We start from the raw sequence: 16,833 nt of genomic DNA, 5'->3' as shown, positions 1-16,833 counted from the left end.
AAACTAAAAGGGTTAGTAAAAACTTTTTAAGAATCTTAACATTAAAAAAAACCTTAAGGACACCACATGGCTGAAAAGACATTAGGATTTACCAAGCCAAAAGTGAAGGCACAAAGAATTCAACTTTCTACTTCTTTGGCTCAAGCAAATAGAAATCTCCAGTCTCAGAAGCCTTCATTTGGGGATTCAAATTATTCCTACGAATATACCAGTCAGTACAAAGCTGAACACAGTCAAACAAAAAATAAGATACTATGAGCTACTATGAGCAGAAACAAAAGATAAAGCACATTTATAACTCAAAAATAAAGACCAAAAACTCAACTTACAAATAGGCAAAAGAATATGGAATAGTGAGATTGATACGTCGATCTTCCTGCAAAGAACAACTACAGACTCTGTGAACCAGACCCAAAAAGCGATCTGAGTGCTCTGAAGACTGAAATATACACTTTGGAGGCAGTGAGAGCACTTGGAGGAAGCAGTCCACACATACCGAGTTCCCATTTTTTCAGCTCTGCCCTGAAGGCGGCTGCAGTCGCCACCAGAGGCACAGGGGCAGCTATAGCGGCCTGAACCCTTCTGGGGGGACTGAAGGAACTAGGAAAAGGAGCCAGGGTAGCCAAGACTGCAGCAGAGCGGCCGGGACCTGCACAGAGAAGACAGGCCCCATCCTGTGTTTAAACAGGAGTCTGCTGTTTGAGTCTGGCCAAGCTGATTGCCCACGAGCACAAACACATCAATACCCTCTGGAGCAACGTAAAATAATCCTGTCTCCAAAACATAATGTGCCAGGCTATAATCGAAATATTTATGTCCAAGATAAAACCTAACATCACTCAACATACAAAAGCCAAGAAAATGTGATCCCATCTCAAAGCATAAGATAATTAACTGAGGCCAATCCCAAGATGATCCAGATGTTACTATCAGACACGGACTTTAAAGCAGCTATTATAACTATACTCAGTAAGGTAAAGAAAACTATAACAACGGAGGGAAAAACACGAGATAAATGTCATTATACATCTGTCCAAGCCTACCGAACATACAGCATCAATATGAACCCTAATGTAAATTATAGACTCTGGATAATAATGATGTTTCAATGTAGGTTCATCAATTGTGGGGAAAAAAAAAAGGTATCACTCTGGTATAGGGATGTTGATAATGGGGGAAACTATGTATGTGAGGGGCAGGAGGTATATTTGAAATATCTGCACTTTTCCCTCAATTTTGCTGTAACCTAAAACTGCTCTTTAAAAAGTAGAAAATTTCATCAAAGAAACAGAAGATACAAAAATCAAGTAGAAACTCTAGGTATAAAAGATACAATGTATCAAATTTAAAATGAGCAAAAGGGTTAAAGAGACCCCTCAAAAAAAAAAAAAAAAAAGAGAGGGAATTCCCTGGCAGTCCAGTGGTAAGGACTCAGCACTATCACTGCAGGGGCCTGGGTTTGATCTCTGGTTACAGAACTAAGCTTCTGCTTTCCCACTGGCCACACTATACGGCCAAAAAAAAAAAGATATACAATGGTCAATAAGCACATTAAAAGATGTTCAATATCATCAGCCCCGAGGGAAATGCAAATTAAAACCACAATGAAAAGTCTCTACTCCAGAGGTCAGCAAACATTTTCTTTAAAGAGCCAGAAAAGAAACATTTTAAACTGCGCAAACCATATGGTCCCTGTCACTACTTCGCTCTGCCATGGTAGCATAAAGCAGACACAAACATTACAAAAATGATTCACAAGAACAGGTCAGCTGTACCAGATTTTGATTCATGAGCTGTAAGTTGCTGATCCCCGATCCCACATCTGAGACAATGACTTAAAACAACAGACAATATCAGAGTAAGGAAACAGAAATAAAAACCTCATATACTGCTGATCAGAGTGGAAACGGTACAACCACTTTGAAATACTGATACAAGCAACAACAAAGAATCTTCAAAACATTGTGCTGAGCAAAAGAAGCCAGGTACAGGGAAGTCCCTGGTGGTCTAGTGGTTAGGAGTCCAAGTGCTCACTGCCAAGGGCCCAGGTTCAATCCCTGGCCAGGGGAACTAAAATCCAACAAGCTGTGTGGTATGGCCAAAAAAAAAAAAACCAAGCCAAATACAAAGTAATAAATAAATAAGTAAAAAAAAAATTTTTTTCTTAAGTGAGAAAGGTCTTCATAAAGCAAAACCAGTGGTTTTGATTACATCGAAATTAAGATTTTTTTTTTTTAATAAAAGAGGACACATGAAAGGTAACAGAATGGGGGATAATTTCCAATGCCTGAAAGTGACAAAAGGACTAATACTGAAAATATACAAGGAACTCCTATAGAATAAGAAAAAGAATTCTAGTAGAAAAAAAAGAGAAGAAAGATATGAACAAGTAGTCTATAGAGGAAACACAAACATTTCAAAAGCTTATGAAGAGATGGTAAGTCGCCAGTTAACAGAGTAATTAAACTTAAAGACAGCTTCATTTGAGACTGATAAAAAAATAGGAAGTTGAATGATGCCTAGTCCTGGCTACAATATAAGATACATATCAATAGTATTCATCACGTATTGCTGGTTGAGCATAGAGCAATGCAGCCCATCAGGTGAGCACTCTGGTGCTACTTCAGAAAATTAAGTATGCATATACTGTTTGACTCAGCAATTCAAAAACTACGAGGATTTCAGAAAAAGAAATTCTCACAGATCCGGGGATACATGAATGAAGATGCTAACCGCTGCCTTATTTGTGGGAGCAGAGAGTCCGAGGCAACCAGGGTGTCTATCACTGGGGAAGTGAACAGGTATAAAATGGAATGAACGTAAACTTCTGAGTACTACCCATCAGTGAGAAGCCACGGACCAACTGTACACATACAGGAATGTGAAATAGTTCAGTACTTTAAAAAAAAAATTACCAAGTAAAAGGCAATAAACGAGATGAAATATAACACTGAATTGTTCATGTTGAATTAAAAACACATAGGTTGGGACATGCCTAACAAAGAAAATTAGATAAACTTCACTCAGGCATGAATGCTGTGTGGGAGTTCAAAGTTAGTGAACCAACAATATATATTAAATAAGGTGTCTTTAAACAGACAAACATAAAATAAGGTAATGTACTGACCAATTACCGAAATGTTGTGACCAGAGACTCACAGGAACCCTAAGAGCAATGCTTCAGTATGCAGGGTTTGTGCACTTCACAGAATATAATTATCATAAACAATGAGACAACTACACAGGCAAAAGCACACAGATTAATCACATTTAGAATGGTCAGCTGGTGGAGGTGGAGAAGGGAGAAAGACAAAAGGGAAAAAACAAATACATTAAATGAAAAAGCATTAAACACACACACATACAAGTTTTGAAGTGCCATGAACAGAGGAAGACGACGATTCAACTCTGCATCTGAGGTCCAAATAACTAAGTAAAAAAATGGAAATACTGTAACATTCTAGTAAGACAGGCGATTCAGTCCCAGCACAAAAATGTGTTTGCAGAGTTTAAACATAAACAATAAACATTAAGCATAAATAAAAACTAACAAGATCAGGGGAGAAAAAGGAATCAGAGAAATGTCTTAAAACCAAAAGTTTAAGATACCTGAGGTATACTGTGTTTTCCATACTTCCAAAACTTATTCTGTGATAAAAGAGACTTAAATTTCTCCTCCAGAGAGTCAAGCTCATTATCAGGTAACAGGCAAAGCAATTTCTTTAATGCCAATAAGGAACAAGTTACGACTCGATAGAATTTAGCATCTCTCTCTTCCTCTGGAACAGTTCTTGATGTAAAAAGAAAATAAATATACATAAGGATTGAGAATAAGACAAGCTACGTATGCAGAACTTCTTTTTTAAATGTTTTATCACTGAGTATCTACCCAAGTTACTTTATTTCTATACTCATTCTCCCTGTGTCAAGCCCCCACAAAATACGAATATACATACAGTTTTAATCACATATTTTTTTAATAATACCAGGTTAAAGTAGATGCAAAGGAGTGGCCTGAAATAAGTGTATACATATACATCACTCTCAGTAGCAGTTAACTGGATGATTCTGGAGAATAAATAATACTGCATCGAAGACTGCTTTCCCTTACAGACTCTTAATGGCTTCATTAGAACACAAGAGTAAAAGGCAAATGGAACATCTTACTATTCTTTTAATAGAACTATTCACAGTTCTTCAATTATTTTCATCCAGACCTTAAAATGTTTCCTGCTATGACTGTCAAAAAGCAAATGTGGAAAAAAAATCTAAAAACATCTTTTTGTAAAAGAACCAAATGTGTGAGCTCCCAGATAATTCAAATTAAATAGAGGGACAACTTGCAGGTAAAAGCACTTAAAACTGCACCTGGTAAATAACATTGCATTAAGTATCTTCATCTCTACATTCTGAATCCTTTTTCTCTTTTTTAAAGAATCCCTTTTTTCAACATCACATTGAAATTATCCTCTTGTTACCTATGACCAATGAGTGCAACAGAGTTTCACTTAACCTGAGTCACATAGACACAATACAACTTACTGTGGGTCACTGAGGGTATCAGGTGTTTCTTTGATAAGATGATCCTGTAGCACCTACAAGGGGGGATTGAGATCTTACTGAACTGTTTGGTGAAGAGACAAGAGTATAAACTACATCTTACCTAAAAGTTCTTAATCCTCTTCCTCGCAAAAGAAGCAAAACTAAAAGGTCTGAATTTCACCAATTACTAATTTCACCCTTACTAATTCCCAAGGTTGGCAGCTGTTAGGGTAAAGAAGGATAGGGTACTTCTTTCAAACATCTCTAGCTTCCGCCAGGAGGAACTTCTCCCTAAATACTCTTGTCCTCTTGCTTTTACATTCCTCTCTGCAGGCAGTAGTGAAGTGAAAGGACAGCTGATTAGTAGGTCTGGGACAGAATCAGGCTCTGCTTCCCTCGCCCGGCTCTTTGGAGCACCTCCCTGCTCACAGGGAAGAACACACATAGTGTTCTGCTCCATCACAGAGGAGGGTCTAAGGTTCCATTTGAAATGCAGAGTAAGACTGCTTACTTCGGGGTGGAGTACCAGCAAGTCCACAGCTCCAGTATTAATTTTATCAGCAATAACAATAGCCAGGGTTTACTGAGCTTTTCCACCCACCAGGAATCCCATGCATTACCTAAATTAATCCTCACTACAACTCAGTGAAGTACCAGGGAATTCCCACTTTAATAGATGAGGAAATGGAGGCCGAGAAACTTGCTCATGGTCAAACACCCCAGCTAATGGCAGAGAGGGACTGGAACCCAATGGTATGAGCCAGAACCCATGATCTGACAGACACTATGACATTTTAATCTCGTTTGTCTTACTCCTTGCTAATAAATTGATTTTGAACTCAGAAGAGTTCAAACCAGTATCTGTATGACTGTGACACAGCCAACTAAAGGTAAAACAACACAGGAACTAATCCTCGTATTCAATGATCAGTTATTCAATCATAACAAAACCAAGAACAACAACAACAAAAAACTAGGAAGAGCCAAATTAATTGTCTCAAAACCCATTTCCTAAAACTCTTTAAGCGTTCAAACTCATGACACTTCACTCTCATAACATTTACGCTTGATATTTTAAATAAACCAATGATTCCTAATTTACAGTTGGGTCAGAGAACTCCCTTTGAGAGTATGATTAAAGCTAGAAACCCTCACTCTAAAAAATGAACTTTGGTACCCCAGAAAAACAAAGAATGAAGACCAAGAATTTAAATGAGGAACTAGAATGCATATGTGTGCCTGTGTAGAGAGATGCTGGGCAAAGAGATCAGGTATGTAATAAGGGATCATGAAGAATCCTGTAGGCCAAGAGAAGCAATTTGAATTTGTAAGGGTAATGGGAACCACAGAAAGGCTGATGAATTTAAAGGAGGAAGGAAGGAAGGGAAGGAGGGAGGGAGGCAGAGAGAGAGGATGTTTAGGTAGGATTACACACAGGGTGCTATGGAAATATAAGAGTACGACACAGGGGAATGGATGAGGGCATGGTTTTTTTTAAACCTCATCTCTCCTCAATGGACTCACGGCTCACCTATTCTTACTTCTTGCTGTAATACTAACAAGTCTGGAATTTATTTTTTCTAGTTCATGTATTAGGAATGGCAAATGAGGGAAAAAATGAAAAAAGGACAGTATTACACACACAAACTGAGTCATAAGAGCTATGGCCAATATCAGTTTGGTAAAGGTGTTGGCCAAGTGTTGGAGAAATGTATACCTGTTAATGGGAGTATAAATTTGGATGGCCTTTTGAAGGGCAATTTATCCATAACTATAAAAATTTTAAATGTTCTTATCCTTTGACCCAACATATTCAATTACTAGAAGTTCTGGTAACTCCCATACCTACAGCTTATGAAGAGATCTATTCAAAAATGTTCACTGAAGCAGTGTTCATTACCATAAAAAAATGGGGAAAAACCCCAAATGTATACTAATGTGAAAGACGTTAAATAAACTGTAGTACATAAATACAAAGGATTATCAGGATGAAATATATCTATATACATGTATTGATTTGAAAATATGGGAGAAAAAAAGTTTAGATTTAATTTTTAGATGGATTCTTTTTTAGTTTATATATTACAAAGCACATACTTCAATCTTTTAGACATGGTAAGTTAGATAATAAATAAAGAAGGAAAAACCTAAATAATTTAAGAATGGTCCAATTTGAAAAATTAATTATGTTTAAAAAGCCAAAATGGTCAATTTTGTTATACACCATTTAAAAAAGGCAATCTTCCACTGAAACTATTTTCATTTCTCATTCCTTCACAATACTAGATGAAAGAGGTGTCTTTGTAATATGTCTCATATCCCTTAAACACTTTAAAAAATAGACATGGAAAGATCCTTAGGACTTACACTTGTGATTTCATCCTTACAAAATGCTATGGCTTCAGGTTGCTTGCTCGGAGGGAAAGCTGCTTCAAAGGCATCTTTTGCTGCAGAGGCAGCTGGTGTGTAAGTATCACACTGAGCCATCAGCCAATAACCCATTAAACTTTTTAAATAAGGAGCCAAGTGTTTCTTTACTTTAAGGATAAGTTTTTCAAAAGCTTGCTGTGTGGCTTCTCGAACCCGGCGGTCATGATCCTATTGAAAACACAGTAAGGTTTAAAACAGTTCTAACCCATAAAAACAAATAAAGACATTTCTGGGTATGCTATAAAGACCCATTAATAAGAATTCACCTGTGTGCAGAACTAAAGGAAAATCCATAATTATATAGAAAAACTGATTAATTTTTCCTTTTTCCCAATGAGATAAAAAGAACTATATTCAAGATGGAGTCAAGGCTACTCCTGGGATAATGAAGCATTTCATTCTCATTCTTTCAGAGCAAGTATACAAAGAAGTTACATTGTCAAAATTTGTTGCTGTTTAGTCACTAAGTCGCCTCCAACTCTTCTGCACCCTGTGGAGTGTAGCCTGCTACTCTCCTCTGTGCTTGGGATTTCCCAAGCATGAATACTGGAGAAGGTTGCCATTTCCTTCTCCAGGGGATCTTCCAGACCCAGGGATCGAACCTGAGTCTCCTTCATTAGCAGGCGGATTCTTTACTGCTGAGCCACCAGGGAAGCCCTGTCAAAATTTACTATGACTTAAAAGTGTCTAGGGGGGGCCTTCCCTGATAGCTCAGTTGGTAAAGAACCCACCTGCAATGCAGGAAACCCCAGTTCGATTCCGGGGTTGGGAATATCCGCTAGAGAAGGGTTAGGCCACCCACTCCAGTATTCTTGGGCTCCCCTTGTGGTTCAGTTGGTAAAGAATCCACCTGGAATGCAGCAGACCTGGGTTCAATCCCTAGGTTGGGAAGATCCCCTGGAGAAGGAAAAGGGTACCCACTCTAGTATTCTGGCCTGGAGAATTCCACGGACTGTGTAGTCCACAGGGTCTCAAAGAGTTGGACGTGACTTTCATTTTCACTTTTCACAAGTATCTAGGTAATTCTATAGTAACGACCTATTTTCCGAAAACACATACTCCTCTGCACAACCTACATAATCTAATCTGTATAACCACACTGACATAACAATCCATAACCCTCACCAAAAATGAATCATATAAATTTGATAGTCCTCATAACGTCAACAAAAACAAAACATCAACACAGCAGAAACAAACTAGGTAAGTCTGAATACTTACAAGCGAAATTTTGCAGAAAATTCTCGGCCAGTATGGAAGAACTCCTTTTACAACTTCTGTCTCTCTCTCTGTACACATAGTTCCAAATTCCTGCATGGCCTAAAAGTCAATTATTAAAATTGTTAGCAATGAATCAACAGCCATAATATTAACTATTGATTATATTTATGCTTTTTAAAATGGCAGAAATATTTTATGTAACATGAGAATACTTTGTTTCTGTTTGTCCCATATAATACTAATCTTAAGAGTTCCATCACAGATCACTATGGGAGAAACTTTTCCTTTTTTTTCCCCTCTTTTTAAAAAATACAAAACATATACAAGGAAAAAAACCCACTTACAATTATAAGGTCAAAATTACATTATCTAATAGGAAAAAATGTACAGTCAGAATTCCAAAGTGATTCTAAAAAGTGCAGAACAACAAACTAACTTATAATGCAAAAGACAAGTATAAAATGTGTCAGAAAAAAAGTACAATTGTAGAAGTATTTATTAGTGGTAAATTATTTCACTGTTCTTTATATAACATATGCTAATGATGGGAATTCCCTGGTGGTTCAGTGGTTAGGACTCCATGCTTCCAATACAGGGGTCACAGGTTAGATCTCTGGTTGTGCAATTTGGCCAGGAAAAAAAAAAAACCAATGACATTTTAACAAAAAGATTCCCTTGATCATTTTAATGAAAACAAAACTTGCTTTTAATTTTGTTGTGACATCTTTCTTAGAAAGTTTCCGCAGCACCATTCGGAAATCAGAATCCACAAGACTGTCTATTTCTTCAGCTCCTTGAATAGCAGGAACATAGCCTAGGTCACTGTGAAATGTTCCAAAACCAATAAATCCAGGCACCGTTCCCTGTTCTTTGGCAAGGAGTTCTGCAGCTCGGCCACTGTTTGAAGGCTGGTAAGAGAGCAGGGGGAAGAACAGTCAGAGTTCAGGAAGAGTTCAAAATTTAACTAAGTTCTTTAGAATAATTCCCTGACAATTCCCACTAGGAAGCAAACTCATTTGAGGACCTTTTCCCCATAGCCTATGCTTCTATTGTAATGTTCCCCAAAGATGAATACTCTGTCACAAGTACTTAATGATAATGATCCTAGGAGCTATTTCCCGGTTTCCTAAACATCAGAACAACGTTTTTTAAGTTATGACTATAAGCCATTAGGGGCTTCCCAGATGGCTCAGTGGGTAAAGAATCCGCCTGCAATGCAGGAGACATGGGCAGACATGAGTTCGATCCCTGGATTGGGAAGATCCCCTGGAGGAGGGCATAGCAACCCACTCCAGTATTCTTGTCTGGAGAATCCCATGGACAGAGAAGCCTGGTGGGGCTACAGTCCACGGGGTCGCGGAGAATCGGACACACTATACAGTGACTGAGCATGCACACGCACAAATAATTAGAGGCTCCTGACAGCAACTTAACAGCCTGTAGGTCATTTTAAATAAAAGGAACAAAATTTAAAAAATCAGAATACATCACATGTGGTGAGAATAAGTACTGTTTTGTGAAGTTTTTTATTTCAAGCTTTTTTATAAATAGTATGTATACACATATATGTGTGCTATGTAGTGACGCAAACTTAACTCATAAATGGATTATATCTTTTCATTCATTCACTCATTCAAGAAATTACTGAACAACTATCACAGGATAAGTCTAATGACAGCAACTTCTAGACCAAGAGTTCCCTGTGGGCAGACACACTCATTTCCACATACCAAAGCCTAGCCTAATGGGCTAAAATGGTTACAAACTACATTAGTTATGGACATAAAAATAAATACAGTGGTCAGGATATAAGATACATTCTTTAGTTTTGAATCAGTCAGTGGTTTGTTGGAAGCTACATAATACAGTAGCTTCCAGTAGAATTCTTTGTGACAGATAGAGAAAATACCTAAACTGTTGAAAGAAATTAATGTATTCACTGTCATCTAATACGAAAATGCCTCAGCTCAATGTCCAGGATGACATCACAACCTATCTAAACTCATCTGTTTCTTATTTCTCTGTAAGAATGTCGGAAAATACAAATGTGTGATTTAGTTTGCTGTTACCCAGCAAAACTGTGTTTGGGAAACTCATTTATCAAGAAATAATAACCTGGACTACTTTCTGAACTGAAATGAGTGACCAGAAATGAAAACGGACTCATTTTTTTCCCCCCAAAACAGAAGCATTTAAGACTAATTTCAAAAAAGGTTCTCTATTTGAAGACTTCATTAAAATGAATTAACATTATTCAGTTCACCTTTCTCAATACTGACACATGAATAAAGAGCTGCAAAGATGGACTTAAGAATCCACCTGCCAACGCAGGGGACATGCATTCAAGCCCGGGTCCAGGAAAACGCCATGTCCTGCAAGGCGACCAAGCCTGTGCACCACACTGACGCTGCAGGGAGAAGTCCACCCAGGAAAACTGGAAAAGGCCCGTGTATAGCCACGAAGACCCAGCACAGCCAAAGAGAAAATAAAATTAATTAATTTTTTAAAAGATCTACAAAGGAAGTCAGTGAAGTATAATTTTGAAAACCAACCATGATGCCACTAAGACATTGAAATTTTCTCTATAAACTCATGAGTAAAGTTTCATTGTGAAACAGAATAATGAAATAGTATAAAAAGCTAAAGGAGTCAAGGCTGAACTGACCATAAGATCAGAGCTGATAGTGCAGAAGAAAAGGTATCAGATTTTTACTTTCAAAAATAACAAACTATTTTTAACTAATTATATCTTTTTCAAGGTCTGATTTGAATTTAAAATGTAGTTACAGTTTCTCGTTACTTTCTCCATTGTGGATTAGCTACTGGTACCCACAGTTCAAAAATTAAGAACTTGGATTCTATTTCTGGAAGTTAATTTTCTTATACCACACCTACTTCATTCTTTTGTGCCCAGCTTCTAGAGGCATTTGAGGTGGCAACCCTGAGTCTACAGTTTAAAGACCAAATTCAGGACGACTTTCAAGATTTTCACCATCTGGACTCAACCTCTCCAGTCACCTTCCTGCCACTCGTTTCTCCCCTCATCCACTTCCCTCCTCTCCTCTCTTAATTTTGTTCCCACCATGTGTGTTCCAGTCCCAAATTCAAAACAAAGGTCTCTGCATATGTCATGCCTTTTCACAATTTGATCTTTTAACAGCAAACTTTAAAAAAAATTATTTTTTATTGGAATATAGTTGATTTACAATGTTTTGCTATTTTCAGGTATACGGCAAAGGGGATCAGTTATTCAGTTCAGTCGCTCAGTCGTGTCCAACTCTTTGCGACCCCAAGGACTGCAGCACACCAGGCTTTCCTGTCCATCACCAACTCCCAGAGCTTGCTCAAACTCATGTCCATCAAGTCGGTGATGCCATCCATCTCATGCTCTGTCGTCCCCTTCTCCTCCCGCCTTCAATCTTTCCCAGCATCAGGGTCTTTTCCAATGAGTCAGTTATTCGCATCAGGCGCCCAAAGTATTGACAGCTTCAGCATCAGTCCTTCCAATGAATATTCAGGACTGATTTCCTTGAGGATTGACTGGCTTGATCTCCTTGCAGTCTAAGGGTCTCTCAAGAGTCTTCTCCAACGCCACAGTTCAAAAGCATCAATTCTTTGGTGCTCAGCTTTCTTTATGGTCCAACTCTCACAGCCATACATGACTACTAGAAAAACCATAGCTCTGACTCAACTCTTTGCGACCCAATGGACTGTAGCCCTCCAGGCTCCTCCATCCATGGGATTTTCCAGGCAAGCATACCGGAGTGGGTTGCCATTTCCTTCTCCAGGGGATCTTCCCGACTTAGGGATCAAACCCAGGTCATCTGAATTGCAGGCAGACTCTTTAGCTTCTGAGCCACTAGGGAAGGTGGCTTAAAATGAGGTTGCTGCTGATGCTAAGTCGCATCAGTCGTGTCCGACTCTGTGTGACCCCCATAGATGGCAGCCCACCAGGCTCCCCCATCCCTGGAATTCTCCAGGCAAGAACACTGGAGTGGGTTGCCATTTCCTTCTCCAATGCATGAAAGTGAAAAGTGAAAGTGAAGTCGCTCAGTCATGTCTGACTCTTAGCCACCCCATGGACTGCAGCCTACAAAGCTCCTCCATCCATGGGATTTGCCAGGCAAGAGTACTGGAGTGGGTTGCCATTGCCTTCTCCATTAAAATGAGGTAACAGTAACTAAATCATTACTTAGGGTGAAGTCATGATTAAACATAAGTTTTCAAACTACCATAATTATAACTGATTTCAGCAAGAATCATCAAAGGATGCTCAAAACCATTAAGTGAAATTCTGCAAGAGGTTAGTCCTAACCTCAAACTACCATTCCACAGATTATGTGCTGTTAGTCAGTGGAAAGAGAAACCCATACAGTGAACATCAGCTTAATCAAGTGATTAAACATACACCACACATAATGGGACAGGCAGGCACCATGTGTCTCCCTGGTGTGAGAGGCGCTAAGAAAGACACATCACCCAGGAAGGATTTCTGTCAAAAACTGTTTAACCTGAATCCAATTATGAGGAACAATTAGACAAGTCTACGTTAAGCAAGTCAACTGCCAAATTGTTCATGCTATAAAAGAATGCTCCTCCAAAAAAACAAACAAAAAAGGCACTAAGAAACTGTCTAGATGTAGATGGAATGAATGATCCTTCAATGGCTCGCCAATGTTTTTAAAGTTGTTGTATCGAAAACAGAAGTTCTAGAGAACAATACTGAGATGACTACAGAAGTGTGAACATAATATTGTATATCATTAGATAATAGTATTATACTGAAGTTAAATTTTCTGCATGTGATAATTTCTCATGACTATGAAGAAGAAATTTGCTGTTTTTAGAATGTACACGCTGAAGTATTTTGGAATTAAGGGTCATGATTTCTGCCGCTAATTGTCATATGGTTTGGCAAAATACATATATTTACAAAGAGAAAGCAAACGTGACCGGATTACCAACTGGTTTGTGTGTGTGTCTTAAGCTGCTTCAGTCGTGTCTGACTCTTTGCAGCCCTATGGACTGCAGTCCGCCAGGCTCCTCTGTTCATGGGATTACAGGCCAGAAGACTGGAGTGGGTTGCCATGCCCTCCTCCAGAGGATCTTCCCTACCCAGATATTGAACCCAAATCTCTCGTGGCTCCTGCACTGGCAGGCTGGTTCTTTACCACTAGTGCCAACTGGGAAGCCCTACCAATTGTTATTTCTAGGTAAAGAATTTATAAGTTGTTGCTCCAATATTCTTGCAACTTATCCTCATATTTGGAACATTTCAAAACTAAACACTGAGAAAAACTTTTAAATAAAAAATTAAAATTAAATGAGGATGGAAGTAAACTATTTAAAAGAGTACTGACACAGGCTAGTTACTGTTACTATTGTTGACATTATTAACCACAAAAGAAGACTGACAGATCTAAGAAAACCACGGCACTGAAATCACTAAAACTGGATCAGAAAGAAGCATCTTCATGAAATTAGACTGCGCCATTAAAAACCTAAAGTACCATAAAAAATATCTTTATAAAAAATACACCATTATGACATTCTCAGTCTTGTATGTTTAGTCTACCCTGGGGTTTAAACAAGTATTTAGTGAACTTCTGCTATATGCTAATCCTTGGTCTAGGTTCCAAAGATAATAAATAGCAGCAGATAAAAACACCACCTACCTTCATAAAATACTTAGGTCCTATACTAATATTCTAACGAAGCAAGACAGTAAATGAAGCAGGACAACCAACAAATAGTATGTTAGAAGTCGGATATGCAATGGGATAAAATAAAGCAGGAAAAGAGAACAGGGAGCGGTGGCGGGGTGGGGGTGGAGGGGAAGGTTACAACTGAAAATAGGGTGATCATGAGAGACCTCACTGAGATGTCTCGAGCAAAATTTGGAGCCACCTACAAAAGAGCGTTGGGAGCCTGCCATGCAAGGTCAAGGTTCGGGAAGAGATCAGTGTGGCCTGATGGAGTGAGAGACAAGGAAGCTAAAGATGGGGTCGGAGATGTAAAGGGGCCCGAGCAGACCCCATATCGCGTATATATATCATCGTGAGAGCTTTGCCTATACCCTGACGGATGTGGGGAGCGACGTGATCCGAGACTCCGCGCACTCCAGGCTCACCTTAACTATCTCCCACTCCACTCCCTTGTTCACGATGCTACCCCCTGCTACCCTGGTCAGGCAGCCTTCCAGGTGAAGCTGACACTGAACCAATTCTTAACGAAAACGGGGGGGAGTGGGAGGGGGGTGGCTACGAAGTGTGCTCAACTGGGGACAGCTGGGCACGGTAACATCTTTCCCCTCTGCTTAACATCCCCATTCTGCTCAGATATATCCCACCCCGCCCGCAGGGACGCACACAGAACAGAGAGGTCACACTGGACACGCAAACACATGCCACCCCACAGTCGCGCTCCACACAACCTCCGGCCATGCGCCGGGCAGACAGGGCCAGCCGCAGCGATGAGAGGACTCCCGCGCCAGCTGGGTCACCCTGCACTCACCCTCAGGTTCCCCTTGGTCCTCTGCTTGTTCTTCCCGCCCATGGTCGAGGTCTCAGCCGCACCCCCAGCCCGCAGCCCCCGGGTTGACACAGCCGGGCCACAACTTCCGGCCCCTGGCACCGGAAAAGGGCTCACAGGAAAAGCTTCCCCCGACCCGCCCCTTCCGCCACCCACCCCGCCCATCTCCCGCCCTACTTCCGCCCCCACCTCCTGCCGCTTCCCTGACCAACCGCTGTGGGATACGTCACACTTGGAGCCACGCCCATGTGAGTGATGTAATTCCTGCCCAGTAGGAAGCCACGCCTTGGAGACCCAAGGCGCCAAATCCTGTTTTCCTCGCTTTGCTAAGGCAAGATTTGATCCCTCCTTAGCGGTAGGAGAATTTCTAAAATTCCTGCATGTCCCCACCTCCTTTGATTCTAGCCAGTTCTGCATTTAATTTTGCATTCTCTTATCCCCACCAGCTTCCTGCTTATTTAGAACTTGAAAACATGTTTCATACCAGTAGTCCTGTATGCATGTGAGAGTTGGACTGTGAAGATAGCTGAGCGCCGAAGAATTGATAGTTTTGAACTGTGGTTTTGGAGAAGACTCTTGAGAGTCCCTTGGACTGCAAGGAGATCCAACCAGCCAATCCTCAAGGAAATCAGTCCTGAATATTCACTGAAAGGACTAATGTTGAAGCTGAAACGCCAATCCTTTGGCCATCTGATGGGAAGAGCTGACTCATTTGAAAAGACCCTGATGCTGGGAAAGATTGAAGGCGGGAGGAGAAGGGGACGACAGAAGATGAGATGGTTGGATGGCATCACCCACTCAATAGACCTGAGTTTTAGTAAACTCGGGGAGTTGGTGATGGACAGGGAGGCCTGGCTTGCTGCAGTCCATGGGGTCGCAAAGAATCAGACACGACTGAGAGGCTGAACTGAACACTAAAGCTAGCATGTAATAGGTACCATTTATTGAAGGCCTGCTGAGTGCCGTGTGCGTAAGATTTAAGGACATTTGCAAACGTCTCATTTAATCTTTGCAGCGTCATTTGAGATAGGCACGATCCCATCCATGTTTATAAACAGAGCGAGGGTCGGCAGAGTAAGCCTCTTGCCCTGGCTCCTGCTGCCAATGCGCAGTGTAGACAGGAGTCGAACGCAGCTTTTTCTGACTCTGCTCCTAGATGTTAATTACCTGCGCCCTGTCCCAGGCAACGCACGGCTCAGAGCCGCTCGGCTTGCTTGTATTTCCAAGTGGCCTCACATCGTAGTTTCAGAGTTCACTCTGGTGATGTCCACTCTGTAAGGATGTGTTCCTTCCCTTTTTCCCTTATGCTTAAGTAAAGGAAGCTGCTAGAGGAGAGTCTGAGCCCTTGATCCTCCATAACTGCTCACTTATAAGTAAAATGAGGGCTTCTTCCCTCGTGGCCCAGCTGGTAAAGAATCTGCCTGTAATGCGGGAGACCTGGGTTCGATCCTTGGGTTGGGAAGGTCCCCTGGAGAAGGGAATGACTACCCATTCCAGTATTCTGACTTGGAGAATTCCATGGACTATATAGTCCCTGGGGTTGCACAGAGTTGGACACGACTAAGTAACTTTTCACCAGCAATAGGAGATTGGCCTGAGCTAAAAGGGAGGTATTTGCATACAAGGGTAGCCATAGAATGACCATGTTGTGGCTGAAGGAAGATGGGAAGATGTTCAGTTCAGTCGCTCAGTCGTGTCCGACTTTGAGACCCCATGGACTGCAGCACACCAGGCTTCCCTGTCCATCACCAACTCCCAGAGCTTGCTCAAACTCATGTCCATCAAGTCAGTGATGCCATCCAACCATCTCATCCTCTGTCATCCCCTTCTCCTGCCTTCGATCTTTCCCAGCATTGGGGTCTTTTCCAATGAAAATTTTCTATTTTGAAAATGTTAGACCTTTCAAAATGCAATTATCACCATCTCACCTGGATGTTTCTTAGAAATGCAGACTGCCAGGCCCACTTTGGGACTATTAAGTCAGATTTTACATTTTTAACTATGTTCCAGATCTTGTTAAAATTTGAAAAGGACCAGAGTGATTAGCTATGCCCATTTACTAAATTCTACTTATTCTTACTTCAAAATAACTAATGATTGTATTTCTAT

At 40.5% G+C, this 16,833-nt stretch overlaps 1 protein-coding gene across 2 annotated transcripts in view; it reads right to left on the bottom strand.

The window, feature by feature from the left end:
- LTN1 (listerin E3 ubiquitin protein ligase 1) overlaps positions 1 to 14,850 on the bottom strand; it is a 55,229-nt gene extending 40,379 nt beyond the window's left edge. For both annotated transcript variants that reach the window (XM_043448824.1, XM_043448825.1), the window contains exons 1-6: positions 14,707 to 14,850; positions 8,898 to 9,101; positions 8,194 to 8,292; positions 6,910 to 7,140; positions 4,543 to 4,595; positions 3,610 to 3,790 (exon numbers count right to left, since the gene is read on the bottom strand). In XM_043448824.1, the coding sequence (XP_043304759.1) occupies positions 3,610 to 3,790; positions 4,543 to 4,595; positions 6,910 to 7,140; positions 8,194 to 8,292; positions 8,898 to 9,101; positions 14,707 to 14,748 (810 nt within the window). In that variant the 5' untranslated portion in view covers positions 14,749 to 14,850. The remainder of the gene's footprint in view (positions 1 to 3,609; positions 3,791 to 4,542; positions 4,596 to 6,909; positions 7,141 to 8,193; positions 8,293 to 8,897; positions 9,102 to 14,706) is intronic.
- Positions 14,851 to 16,833: the final 1,983 nt, after the last annotated feature.

The sequence above is a fragment of the Cervus canadensis genome, chromosome 27, assembly GCF_019320065.1.
Source record: "Cervus canadensis isolate Bull #8, Minnesota chromosome 27, ASM1932006v1, whole genome shotgun sequence".
NCBI classification, from domain to species: domain Eukaryota; kingdom Metazoa; phylum Chordata; class Mammalia; order Artiodactyla; family Cervidae; genus Cervus; species Cervus canadensis.
Note: the sequence above shows the minus strand (reverse complement) of the source record. Positions and strands in the feature narration are given on the sequence as shown.